Source organism: Alligator mississippiensis, chromosome 14 (genome assembly GCF_030867095.1).
Source record: "Alligator mississippiensis isolate rAllMis1 chromosome 14, rAllMis1, whole genome shotgun sequence".
NCBI classification, from domain to species: Eukaryota; Metazoa; Chordata; order Crocodylia; family Alligatoridae; genus Alligator; species Alligator mississippiensis.
In genome coordinates, this window is record NC_081837.1 from 31,282,903 (window position 1) to 31,295,458 (window position 12,556).

The 12,556-nt window shown below is 52.4% G+C and overlaps 1 protein-coding gene across 1 annotated transcript in view; it reads left to right on the forward strand.

The window, feature by feature from the left end:
• LOC102569305 (receptor-type tyrosine-protein phosphatase V) overlaps positions 1-10,879 on the forward strand; it is a 56,454-nt gene extending 45,575 nt beyond the window's left edge. The window contains exons 35-39 of the mRNA XM_014609398.3: positions 429-563; positions 1,964-2,086; positions 2,892-3,049; positions 3,731-3,866; positions 7,077-10,879. Coding sequence (XP_014464884.2) covers positions 429-563; positions 1,964-2,086; positions 2,892-3,049; positions 3,731-3,866; positions 7,077-7,136 — 612 coding nt within the window. The 3' untranslated portion in view covers positions 7,137-10,879. The remainder of the gene's footprint in view (positions 1-428; positions 564-1,963; positions 2,087-2,891; positions 3,050-3,730; positions 3,867-7,076) is intronic.
• The last annotated feature ends 1,677 nt before the right edge of the window (positions 10,880-12,556 follow it).

A 12,556-nucleotide genomic window follows, 5' to 3' on the forward strand; every position in this document is an offset into this window, starting at 1 on the left:
GCTGCCTCCCTGCCCTGCAAGAAGCATTTCCCCCGGCTCCTGTAGGAAGTACAACTCAGCCCCTTCACATGGGAAGCAGTGTTCACAGATCTCTGTGGCCTGTTCCTTTGCAGCTGTGTATCTACCACTGGCAGCTATTGTCACTAGGAGCATTGACAAGGTCTCTCTGGTGTGCGAAGGCATCTCTGGCGGCCTGAGCAAGTGGCTCTGGCTGAGGGGTTCAGCATGCCCCAACCTGTGCTGCCCCAGCTCCTACCCTTGTATGGGTGTCTAATGTCCTGTCTCCCCCTTGGCCTCCTGATAAACTGGACCTTTCTCCCTTTCCCAACTTCCTGCTCTTCCCCCCCAGGCCTTTCTGGCAGAGAGACCCCATGTTCTCCCTTGCTTGCCTCTCCTTGGGGAAAGTAAGACTCTTGTTATTCACACAGGGCTGCAATTCAGCTAGAGACTACCTAGCCATCCAAGGGCCAGACAAAGTGACCATGGAGGACTTCTGGAGTCTGGTGTGGGAACGTGGGGTCCACACCATAGTAACCTTGCTGTCATGTCCAGAGAAGAACCAGGTAAGTCTTTGTTGCCACACAGAGAGTAGAAGAGGAAGGGAAACTACTTAGACAAGGTGATGTGGAGAGCTGGTCCACTCTGGAAACAGCTTTCATTCAGTGGAATTTGAAATATCAAACCATTTTGGCTGAAACCCCAGATATTTCAGCATTGAAATGCTACTGAGTGCTCCACAGGAGTTGCAATTTGGGTTCTTCTCCATAACCTCAGCTCTGTCATTGAACAGCATCTCCCAGGGTGCAACAAGGCCTCCCTTGTTCAAGGAATGCCTGGGGAGTCTTTGGCCATGGTAGATCCTGAGAGATGTAATCTGACTCTGAGACTCGGGCCCATTAACATGAAGGAGGGCAAGAGGCAACTGAACCACGGCCCTCGGGTATTTCAGGGGCACTCCCAGTCCAGAGCATTTCAGCTTTCAGATGTTCAGATGCTCTCTGAAAAGTCAGAAAGTTCCCCAAGAGGCTGAAACACTGAGGGATAAGTTGTGTGTGCTGAAATCCATTTTCCACTGAAACAAAGTTTTGACAGACTGTGACGCTTGAAAGTGAAAACCACTGCGAGTCCCACTGGCAACAGAATTTGACTCACATGGGAGGGAAATACCAGCTGTTCATTAGAGACACCAGCTGATTAAGCTGCAGCAGGGGAAATTTAGGTTGGAGATGAGGAGGAACTTCCTGACTATGAGGGTGGTCGAGCGTTGGAACAGGCTGCCTAGAGAAGCTGTACAATCTCTATCCCTGGAGATTTTCAAAGGCAGTTTGGACAGACCCTTGGCGGGAATGATTTAGTCAAGGATGATCCTGCCTTGAGCAGGGGGCTGAACTAGAAGACCTTGTGAGGTCTCTTCCAGCCCAACATCCCTATGATCTTAAAGCATCTGTCCCAGTGAAGCCCACAATATAGTGCCACAATTCTATAGTGGGCAGCAGTATAGGCTGGTGCCTCTCTAGAGACCTCTGTTCCCCTAAGAGAGAGCACAGTCCAGGACCCCAGCTGCCACCACTCTTGGTGGGCATACAGAGGGGTCCCAGAAGGCCAGAGAACATGAGGAGTGTGCATAAAACTTAGTGGGCTGTAGTTGCCCATCACTCTTCACATGGGAGGCGTGGCCACTCAGCCTGCATGCCCCTGCACAAACAGGAACCTATAGTCTGATTGGAAGCAGCTCCATAAGAAGGGCAAAGGGAGCTGAAATCTGCAACAGTAGTTCAAAAACACCTGTAGGCCAGATGCTTCCAGCAAGATGGTCATGTGGCTCTTTGATGGACAGAATCTCCCTGATGGTGGCTGTGTATTTAGCCCAATGTAAGTGCCTCCCCCCACCCAAACCCAAGCAGGACACTGATCTCCAGTGAGGCCCTTCAGAGCATTAAGCACCAGTCACCCTTGTGTGCAGGTCCCAAGCGAGGCATGCTGGCCCCTGGAGGGCGACCCAGTCTGCACTGAGATGCTGACCATCCAGCGCGGCACGGAGAAGCACATCTCAGGATGGAGGTGCATCCAGCTCAAGCTGAAACACGTACGTGGGTCTCTGGTGCTATGAGCTCCACCTATCCCCAAGGAGACATTCCTTGCTGCTCATAGACCATGCCATGAGTTGCAGCCCATGACGGGAATGAAAAGAGGTAGTGGCATGAAGGTAGTCAGCACTGGGGTGGGAGATGGGGCTGGAAGAGCAGAGGGGCGGCATGGCAGGAATGCTGAAGTGCACCAGCAGAAACTGGGGGGAGCTGAGATAGTGAGGGCTTCACTGTCCAGCCAGGTGTCCACAGAACATATGCAGCATGTGGCTGGAAAAAGGTGAGGGAGACTTAATTCCCTGTAGACGCACACACTCCCCACCTCTTCTGGGTGCCATCTGCCAAGGTTTCCACTTCCAGTTTCTGCAGCTCATTCAGTGCTTGCTTTTTCTCCTGGGGGCCAGTGTGGGCTTGATGTGGGAAATGTGAACACCTGAGTGGTGCTGACTTTTTGCATGTAGGCTACCGCTTGCTGTTTTAAGCCAGTGCCGGCCTGGGGGCAGTGCAGTGTCGTTGACTGAGAGAACAGCCCTGACCCAGTGATGCTTTCCCTGTCCTTCTGCCTGCTGTCACTGCACTCTGTCTGCATTGGGGAACTGGGTGGGCTCTGTCCCAGCAGGCACTGCTGGCTCAGCATACGAGACTGCATGGCATGGGGCAGTCCAGGATCTACTGCTTCCCCTCAGTGGGGTACTTGGCAGCCAGAGACCACAGAGCCTGGACTTGCCCCATGGTTGCACTGCATTTGGCTGCCCTGTGTGCCCTGTTCCTCAATGACTGTGGCAGCTTTCTGTGCCTTGTCAGGAAAAGAAAGTGAAGGAGAGGCAGGTGCAGCGATTCCTGTACCCACTGTGGGGGCGCAAGCAGCAGCCAGATGCCCGTGCCCTGGTGGAGTTCCTTGCTGCCGTCAGACGCCACACGCCCCACAAGAAGAGAGCTGGTCCTCTGCTCCTGCACTGCAGGTACAGTCGTGTGTCCCCCCATACTGGACATTTCCTTGGCAGGGGAATGTGCTCTTCAGGGCTCTGCGGGATGCAGCGTGGTGGGGACGGGGGTTGCAGGTGAGCATGGAGGGAGGGGAACGGAGGGCTTGGCTGTGCTCGCCAGGCCTGCGGAGTGGCTCAGGGGCCAGGCAGGGGCCATGGTGCTGACCTGCACTTGGGGCTGTCTTGGGAAGCAGGGGTGGCAGTTCTGGAGAGGGGTGAGGGGGCCAGGCTGATTTGGCACAGCCCAAGCTAGGCAGCATGGCTGGCCCTGGCCTCTGGACCACGTTTTCATGATGCAGCTCCTTTCTGAGCAGGTCAGAAGCTCAGGTCCCACGCACCCAGCACACCATTGACTTGCAGTCTCCTGTCCTTCCTTGGGACATTGGCTAGCATTGACTGCAATGCTCTGGTTGCCTGAGCTCGGGTCGCGCTCTGGTCCTTCTGGCATAGCACTTCTTAATGCTCAAACTGCCATCTCTCCTTGGGCTCCGTACCCTGCCTTTTCAGGGAAATGAGCTCCGTGACCAGACAGGCTTTGTATCTGCCACCAAGTCAGGCAGATGTGCCCTAGTAGCCCAATGATTTCAATAGACTGGGAAGTGTTGGAGGGTGACAAGGATGGAAGAGCTAACATCTTCTGGTGGCTGCCCATTCCAGCAGTGGCGTGGGCCAGATGGGGACACTGATTGCCTTGGACTGCCTGTTGCATCAGCTGAAAGTGGAGCGGAGCGTGGATGTCTATGGGGTCACCCTCCGGCTGATGAGGAGCTGCTGCCTCATGACACCAACACTGGTAGGTGGGGAAAAAGCAGTAGCACACCCAGGAATGGGGAAGGGGGTGCAGCCCTCCACTTCGGTGGTGCTGCACATGCATGGTGAGCTCTGAGCTCACTGCTCATGCAGAGCTCTGGCAGGAGCCTGCGTTGGGCAGGCAGTGAGCTCAGAGCTCACCATGCATGTGCAGCACCACCAAAGTGCAGGGCTGCACCCCCTTCCCCATTTCTGGGTGTGCTACTGCTAATCCTGTGGAAGGGTCTGGGTGGAAAACCAATTGGGAAATGAGGGAGGCCCCTTTTCCACCCCGTTTAGGGCTGTATAAGAGTGAGCCAATGGCTTGTTACTTACAGAGGGAAAGACACTAGCAAACAGTGCTCAGGCAGACAGATAAGGGCTAGCTGCAAAGGGACAGGCAGTCAGAGTCCAGAAGCTGAAAGTACCTATTGCTGTACAAGTTGCAAAGGAATAGTTCAATGGGACAGAGTACTGCTGAAGCAACAGAGGCACTGCTATAGTAGCCAGGCTAGCAACAGCTAGCTACCCATTAAAATGAGAGAGAGGCAGCTGTGCCAGGGCTAGCAAGTCACCTGAGCTGAAGGTAGGCAGGGTTTGAGCAGCATATAAGCCAGAGTGGTCAGTCTGGCCCTGGAGGCCAAAGAGGGGAGAGCTCTGCAGTAAGATGCCTGTTGCTGAAAGACTGACCAAGATTCTGGGATACGTGAAGACAGGAAGGAAGGGGCTGAGGGCTGGCAAGCCATTAAGATCCCAAGATGAGTAGGAGTCTATTACAAAGCCAGTAGGCTAAGAATTTAGTTATAGCTGGAAGGCCTATGTTTTTCACATCAGTTGTTACTGGTGGATCGGTTTGGGACTAATTAAGGGAGGTGGAAGACCCAGTAATGCCAGAGAGGGCAGAGAGAGAGAGAGAGTCAGGATTGGGGACCCAGTGTCCATGAGGGATGGAGACAGCCAGGGCCCAGTGTCCAGGAAAGACAGAGTGAGTGTCTAGCACACATCACTCAAGAAGAATGGAAACAGGGCCAGGGACCCAGCACCTGAAAAGGGTGGTGACAGGGGCAGGGGCTCAGAGCTCTAGAGAGGCAAGACCAGGCCCAAGGGGCCCAAGGATTATTAAAGGCATATAGAGACCTGGTAGAGACTTGAAGTCCTGAAAATACAAGTATTGAAGCCTGGATTATAGGAAAAGAGATTGGGGCGGATAGTTAACACCTGCAATACGTGGGCATGCCTATAGGGGAGGTCAGAGGCTGTGAATAGCCCATAAGGTGGTGAGTGTCCTCAGGGCATGTATGGGCCAAGAGGGCCCACCTGATGAGAGGGGGATAGGGATCAGCGGGGACTGAGAAGGGACCTGCTGGCAGGAAGAAAGAAAGAGGCTCACTCTACGATCTTCGGGCAGCCTCCTTTCCAAAACTGAACTTAGGACATCAATGTAAGCTTGGCAAGTGGAAGTGAAGGGAGGGACCTAGAGACGGCGTAGGGCAGGAGTCGCAGGGTCACCATGGGGTGTCACCGTTGCTGGTGGCTCGGTCTTGGTACAGCCCGGCATAGTGATTGGGAAGCTCGGCTGGGAGCAGCCTACACGCACCGCTAGATGGCACCATCCACCAGCTGCACAGTGCCAGTCCCTGCATTTAACCCAGTTTATCTGATTATTTCGCATAAACCTTTAACAATGGGGGAGGCTGGATCCTGATATGCTTGGCCCAACTAGTAGCAAAAATGCTGAAGACTCCTCCTAGGACTTCCCAGTTGAAAAGTCCCCTGCAAACAGCTAATCAGCTGCCTAATTAATTAATTGAAGTAACAGGAATTGTGGGAGCCAGAAGAGAGAAAAGCTTTTGCAGCTAGGCTCCTTTCTCTGTCATAGCAGCCCGGTGGGAGGCAGACACCTAGCTTTTCCTTAAATATATTCCTCCCCCTGCCCTGCCCCCATCCACTAAGCAACTGCCTAGGTGCAGAGGGGAAGGGCCTGTAGGACAAGATATATGCTATCTTTTCCTTCCCTAAGTGCTCTGCCCCCTTGAACCCAAGACACCTTGTTCTGCTGAACAGAGACTGCAAAAAGCCTGTATGTGTCTCTGGCCGTGCCTCTGCCCTGATCATTTCTATAGGGTTGTCTGGTTGATGCCATTCACTTTGTAAGGCCTCCTTGAGTATTCCCTGTGCCAGAGGATGATTGTAGCCTGGAAGATAGGGCAATCTTCTCGGAGGTGGGAGGTCCAAGTTTATTCTGTCACTGATTAAGAGCAAAGATTTACCCCCAGGCTTCTGCATCCCTGATGAGCACTTTGTGGAGCAATGGTAGAGCAGAGAGAACCACCCCCTCCAGCAGCTTTGTGAATCCAGCCCTGGTTTCCTTGTCCCCAAACGCAAATATCCCAGGAATGGGGAGACTGGATGCCTTGGCATTTTGTAAACGTTTTGTTGTGGTCACTTTGGCTAACTCTGTTGGGAGAATCCAGTTCCAATTTGCAGATAGCTTAGGATGACTTAAAACTATTTTAAAGCAAAGAAATGATTCACCAAAATACTTTGCCCAGCTCTAGTTTCCACAGGCTAGGAGGGAAATGAGCAGACCTGAGAGATTATTGATTTTTTTTAAATCACGTTTACTGTGATCGCTCTGACATAATAGTTACTGCTACACATGTCCCCACACCTGATCTGCCTAAGGGTCACTCCAAAAATCTCTTTGGGTTTGCCAAGGAGAGCCTCACTAAAACTGAACCCAGCATGACTGACTGCTCAACAGTGGACCTGTCATTGCTTTGTAACTTTGATTTTTGATACGGAGGCCTACCAAAAGGTCATCCACATGCTGACAAGGCCATACAGTGCAGTTACTGGTGAGGACTTCTCAAATCCCCATATGCCAGTCATTCCTCTGTGGAATTCATCATCTGGTTATGAAGCATAGAGTCCTGGTGCCAGGTATCGGAAAGCAAAACTTCAACGTAATTATAGTCACAGAGCTCACTCCTCCTGCTGGGTAACTCCAGTGACATAGAAGCATAGGACTGGAAGTAATCTCCTGCTTCATCAGATCCAGGCTCCAGGCCTTACAATCAGCCATATCCTATAAACCTGTTCAGAGATTTATCACCTTCCATCCTAGAACTAATCTCTGAATAGCTCATGACTCCAGGGTGCCCTGCTATAGAACTGCTCTCTGAAGCCGTTTCTCTCCCTTGCCTCTTTTCAGGACCAGTATATGTTTCTGTACATGTGCATCCGGGACATCCTTGCCCAAAGACTGCCCTAAAAAGAGAACAGCAGTTCCTGCCACAACCCTGTGCCTTTACTCCTGCTTTTGCTTCTGAAAAGGTGTTGGGCTGTGCAGGGAACAGAGCACTGTAGGACTGTTTGCACAAACAAGGCAAGGCTTCCATTTACAGAGAAGAGGATCTGCACGGGCCAGAGACCACAGTCCCCTCCCCATCCCTGGAAGCCAGTTTGGATTCTGAGGTAGGGCTGGGTTAGCACACATCATCTCAAGTTCTCCATCTCTTCCAAGGAGGATGTGCTAGGAGAGCCTAATTCCCATATGCACTCTGCACCAGTCTCCCCTGGAGGCACCATTCTCCTGCGATAGGCAATGCTACCAGACCTCATGATGCAAGCACTGAGTGGGTGGCAAGGTCCTGTCTGGGATTCAACACTTCCTTGCTGCCTTGACGTCTCCTGGGATTCCTGGCACTCTGGAAATGTCATTAATGCAGTTACTGTGATGCTTCGTCCAGGATGCCTTACTGCTGTTCTTCCTCTGCCAAGCATGGGGCAGACAGCTTTGTCATCGAGCATTGTCCTGCAGCCGGCAAGTCCTGCTGAGTAGGCTGATCTCTGAAGATGCTTGTGTCCAGGAGAAGGGCTGGGGGCTGCAGGCTCTACCCACTTCTCAGAATACTGAGTGAACATCCTGCACATGCAGTGACTCAGCTGGGGCACAGTGGAAATGGGCCTCTCCCACAACCAATGAATTGCTGAGCGCTGGCTATGGATAATAAAGAAAACTGCCTTAGAAAACCTTGAATGGGGGGGTGTTGAGTTGCAAGGTCCTGGACCTTCCAACAAGCAAGGCTGGGGCACATGTTCCCTAGCGGTGGGCACCAGCCAGGACCATGGTGTCCACAGGGCTTCTGAGCACTGCTTGCATACACCAGTTGCTGTCAGAGCATGACTGTTGTGTCTGTGCAGACGCTCCCTCAGCTGAGAACCAAGTTCTGGAAGAGGAGACCTCCCCAGCCAGCCCTGAGCCCGAAGACAACAGGGACAGGAGGTGCTCTCAGCACAGCCTGCGGGGAGCTCTCACCTACCTCCCGCTGCTGGGAGGAGGAGCAGGACTCTTGTTCTTCCTGGCAGCATCACGTTTCATGCTAGAGTCCTCTGTATCCCCTATCCTTAGAGCCTGTTTCGTGATCTCTGTTAAGGTTAACGTGGAGGAAATATTGCAGCAGCTAAAATTACCCACTGATTAGGTCTCACATGCTGCTGGCTTCTACAGGGATGGGGGAGGAAAATGGGGGACCAGTGTCCTCTACTAATCTACTGGTTGCAGTAAATACCCCCCCCAGCTGGGGTCTCCCTGATCCCATGAGCATGCTAATCCCAGTGCTTGGCTGCAACCCATCTTGTTTCCCAGGGTTGTGTGGTCCCCAGCTGCTGGCTGTGAAGCTCCTTTCCCCCATGGGAAACGTGGGGCCTCATGAGGGCAAGTGAGCCCTGAGCAGGGAATGTCTCTTCTGCTGCCTCCCGGCCTTCCACAGCCGCCAGCACAGCTCTGCCTTGCCATCATCCCAGCGGGCATGCGAGCAAGGCACTGAGTATGGAGCCCTTCTCTAGGGACTGCAGTTGGGTCCCCAGCAGGTGGCATCAGCCTCCTTTACAACACAGGCAAAGGGATTGGGAATTTGGTTTCCATCTTCCTGCTGGGAAGTGGTGCTGAGACCAGAGCTGGCAATCTCAGGGTTGCCCAAAGGTGGTTTGTCACCCCCGGGTCATGGCTGGTTCCCAAAAGCAGCACCATTAAAGGAGATAAGGGCTTCTCTAACAAGGAAAGCCCCAGCACCTCATTCAGGAGGGATGTCACCTGTGAGGGGTCCTAACAAGCAGCCTTGCCTGGGCTCGCTGCCTAGTGGGCCACACCTGGCTGTGGCTTTGACTGGCAGCCCTAACTCAGCTAATGACTCCAGCTGGCTGCTGTCTGGGCCACTCGATTGGCTTCTGGCAAGGGATACTTACCTGGCAGGGGAAACACCAGGTATCTGGGTCCAAGAAGGCAGTTTTCCTTAAGCGCTCCCAGGGATAACTGTTCTTCTGGCATGGTTTAGCACCCGCCGAGGTGTTGGGGCTTAAAGCCCACTTTATGGAAATGGGAGGTTCCTCCCTAGCTTGCTCGTGTGGCCATATGCCTGAGGGCAGGTGAAACTCGGGGGCATCCAAACCCCAAGACTCCAGGTGTGGGCCTGCAAGTAGGCTGTCTGCCAAAAGACATTGGAAACATCTGAAGCCCCTGGTGGGGGTGGATGACGTTTGCCAGTTGTAGGGCCACGTATAGTTCTGGACTGACTCCTGGATTTGGACTTGATTTGGCTCAGAACAAATTTCTTTAAAAAAACCCAACTTGATTGGTTTCTGGGAGAGCAGTTGCCCTATTTAGCTCTGGCTGTGACTGCAGGCTGCAGGTCAGCCAGTAGTTCCTGCTGAAAGTGTGCTCTGGTGAGCCTCTATGATCTAGTGCTCCTGGTTCCCTGACCCTGCTTGCTCTGTTCCTGGACTCTGACTTTTGTCTTAGATTTGGTCTCTGACTCCTTAATTTCAATTTGGCTTGTGATTTGGGCCTTGCTCCTGAGCCTAGTAACTTGGTATCTGTTTGCCTGCCCCTGAATTTGCCCTGTGTTTCGGACTCTGCACCTGTTTTTGGCCCTCCTTGGGTGGCCTGATCACTAAGCCATGCTGCCCGCAACCTGGTACCTTACATCACTTTTTGTGGGGGAAGGAGGGGCAGGGCAAGGCACAGTGCTACACCCTCATCCCTATGCCCTGGTCCTGGCTGTGTCTGGGCCACTGAGGTGGTCAGGATGCTCTGACTGCACCGTGCACAAGGGAGCTATAGAGAGCAGGGGGCTGCACTTGCTGGGACCACCTGTGAGCCCTTGGTGAGTGGATCCAGGGGTAACTAGGCCCTCGGGCCAGCTAGGGACAGGAGCTCAGGGGCTCTGCCATGCAGGGAAGGCCCTGGGTAATCCTTGAGTTGCATGAGCAACCTTGGGCTCCTTTAATCAGGTGAGCAGTTGGACCCACTCCTGATCCAGCCTCTCCTAGGGAGGTAGAGGACGCCTTTACTCTTCCACAGACCCTCTCTCTTGCAGAATGGATGGATGCAAAGGTTAAACCAAAATTCCTCTGCAGGAGTGATTGGTGCCACCTGAATCTGCGGGGGCACCTGCAGAAACCACCAACAGTGGCAGCCCTGTCGGGGGGGCACCAGCCTTACCGACAGCATCAGTGTCGGCTGTCAGGCAGGCACCAGCCCCGTCAGGAAGGGCATGTGCACCCCCATGCACCCCCTACCAGTTGCCTATGCCCCTCCGTCCTGAGAAAACTGGCTCAGTCCCATACATGGGAAGCTCCCAGCTCTTGGGGCACAAGCTCAGCTATAGCAATGGGCCTCATGAGGGTGTCTTCATTTGGGTGCCTTCCCACCCACCGGTCTCTTGCTCCTTTGGCCAGTGGAAGGCTCTTCATGGAGGAGTCATCTCAGTCCCCACCCTCAGGCATCTGGCCTGGGGACTGTCATGGCCTCAGAGCTGCTCAGGAAGGTTTTGACAAAGCTATTTTTATTCGGAAAAAATGCTGATTTGTCAACACTAAAAGTGTTTGCGGAAAATTTCTTTGACACTTCCTGAAAAGGAAAAAAGGATTGGAATTACCGAACTGTCTGTTCTGATGCTGCCTGGATTCAAGCCGTATGTTTTGTCTGAAATAAACTGAAGCTAGAAATGAAAACTTATAGTGTTAAAAAATGTCAAAATTGAAACAAAAGCATTTCGCGAGCTCTCAAACCAGACATCTGAACTGACCTAATTTAATTTGAGGGGTGGAGGGATATTTGTTCAAAAAAAATCTCAAGCCTGACTTTCTCCATTTGGAACAAGAAACAGTTCAAAACCTCAAGAGTTCTCATAAAGTAGGAAAATTGTTTCCTGAACAGCCTTGCACACTCTCCTTGACAGCCTCTGATGAATTGAACTTCGGTTCATGAAAGCTTATACTCTATGTATATCTAATGCAGTTTGTCTGAAGTCGGTCAGAAGGCAGGGTGTTTATGCACCTTTATGGACTAACATGGCTAACTACCTCCCCTTCTCATTAGCCCAGCATATCTTTAGAAAGGCTCTAAGATTATAATGAAGAGATCTACTGTAATCTACTGGTCCATGAAGAAGCCTGAACTCTTGTGGTTCTGGCATGTGTCTGTCCCTACAATGGGGCAGGGGCTTGGGCTCATGGAAATCTTGTTTTTGTCCATGTTTGTACCTGGAAATCCTGCTCACCAGCTAAGATAAGGACATTTCCTGTTCACAGTGGGAACCCCAGCCACTCCTAGACCATGCAGTGGGACAGCAGCATAGTGTTAAATGGAAATTAGGGATAAGTGAAGCAGCAAATTGAGCAAGTTCAGGCCAGTCTCACTGAATGCTGATATTTGGGTGGCTCCATATTGGGGCACCCAGCATGAGGTGCCTGAGGCTTGGTTTGGGAAGCTGGTGAACTCCATCCAAAGGAAACCTGCTGGAATGCAGGAGCTCTGGCAGCCAGACCCCAGGTGTCTCAAGTGTTTCCCTCCGGCTCTTCCTGCTCATGAATCATTTGCCACCAGACCTGGCTAGCACTGAATCTGTTCATTATTTGCAATTAAGTGCTCTACAGCTCATGTGACCACAGCTCCCCCACCCTGGGGTTACCCACAAAGTATTCAGCCTTGCCATGACTGTGTGCATCACTCACTAGTCACCCTGTGCAATTGGCTACCTTAGTCTCATGCTGTTTTTCTGCTCCGTGGCTGGTTCGGTTCCAAACCCCCAAGTGCTTTCAAAGTGGGCATGTGAACACTTGCGGCCCAAAATTCAACAACTGAATCCAATCGGCAAAGTCATCGTCTCACAAAGATTTGCGACATTTCCCTGGTGATAGTGAAACCTCCCTGGAAAGCAGCCCCTGGGAACTGCAGTCTCCATGTATCTAGGAGGTGTCAGCAGCCCCCGTCTAGCAGCTGTGTTGTGTCGGGGTTGCTGGCCTGGCCTAGTGCGGCATCAACCCTTCTGGGGACCCATCCTGTGGTTCAGAGCATTGCAGCCAACTGCATTGTTCTTGTAGGACATCCCGGGAGAACTTGTCTGTCCTCTCTCAGGCTCAGGGGTGGAAATGGTATGAACTAGGTAAGCTGCAAAATAAGACCTGTTTCAGGGAGTGACACTTCCAGTTTCTGTCTGTAGTCTTGAGTTTCAAGTGGTGGCAAGGAAAGGACCCAACCCCACACAATGGCAAATGCTGGCATCAGAGCTGTGGCAGGAACGCTGACGATGCATTAGTGACTGAAACAAACCCAAGTAGACAAGGCACTGCAGAAATTACACAGCCAGCCATGTCTGCCCTGTCGTGGCATGTGGGTAAGAACCCAAT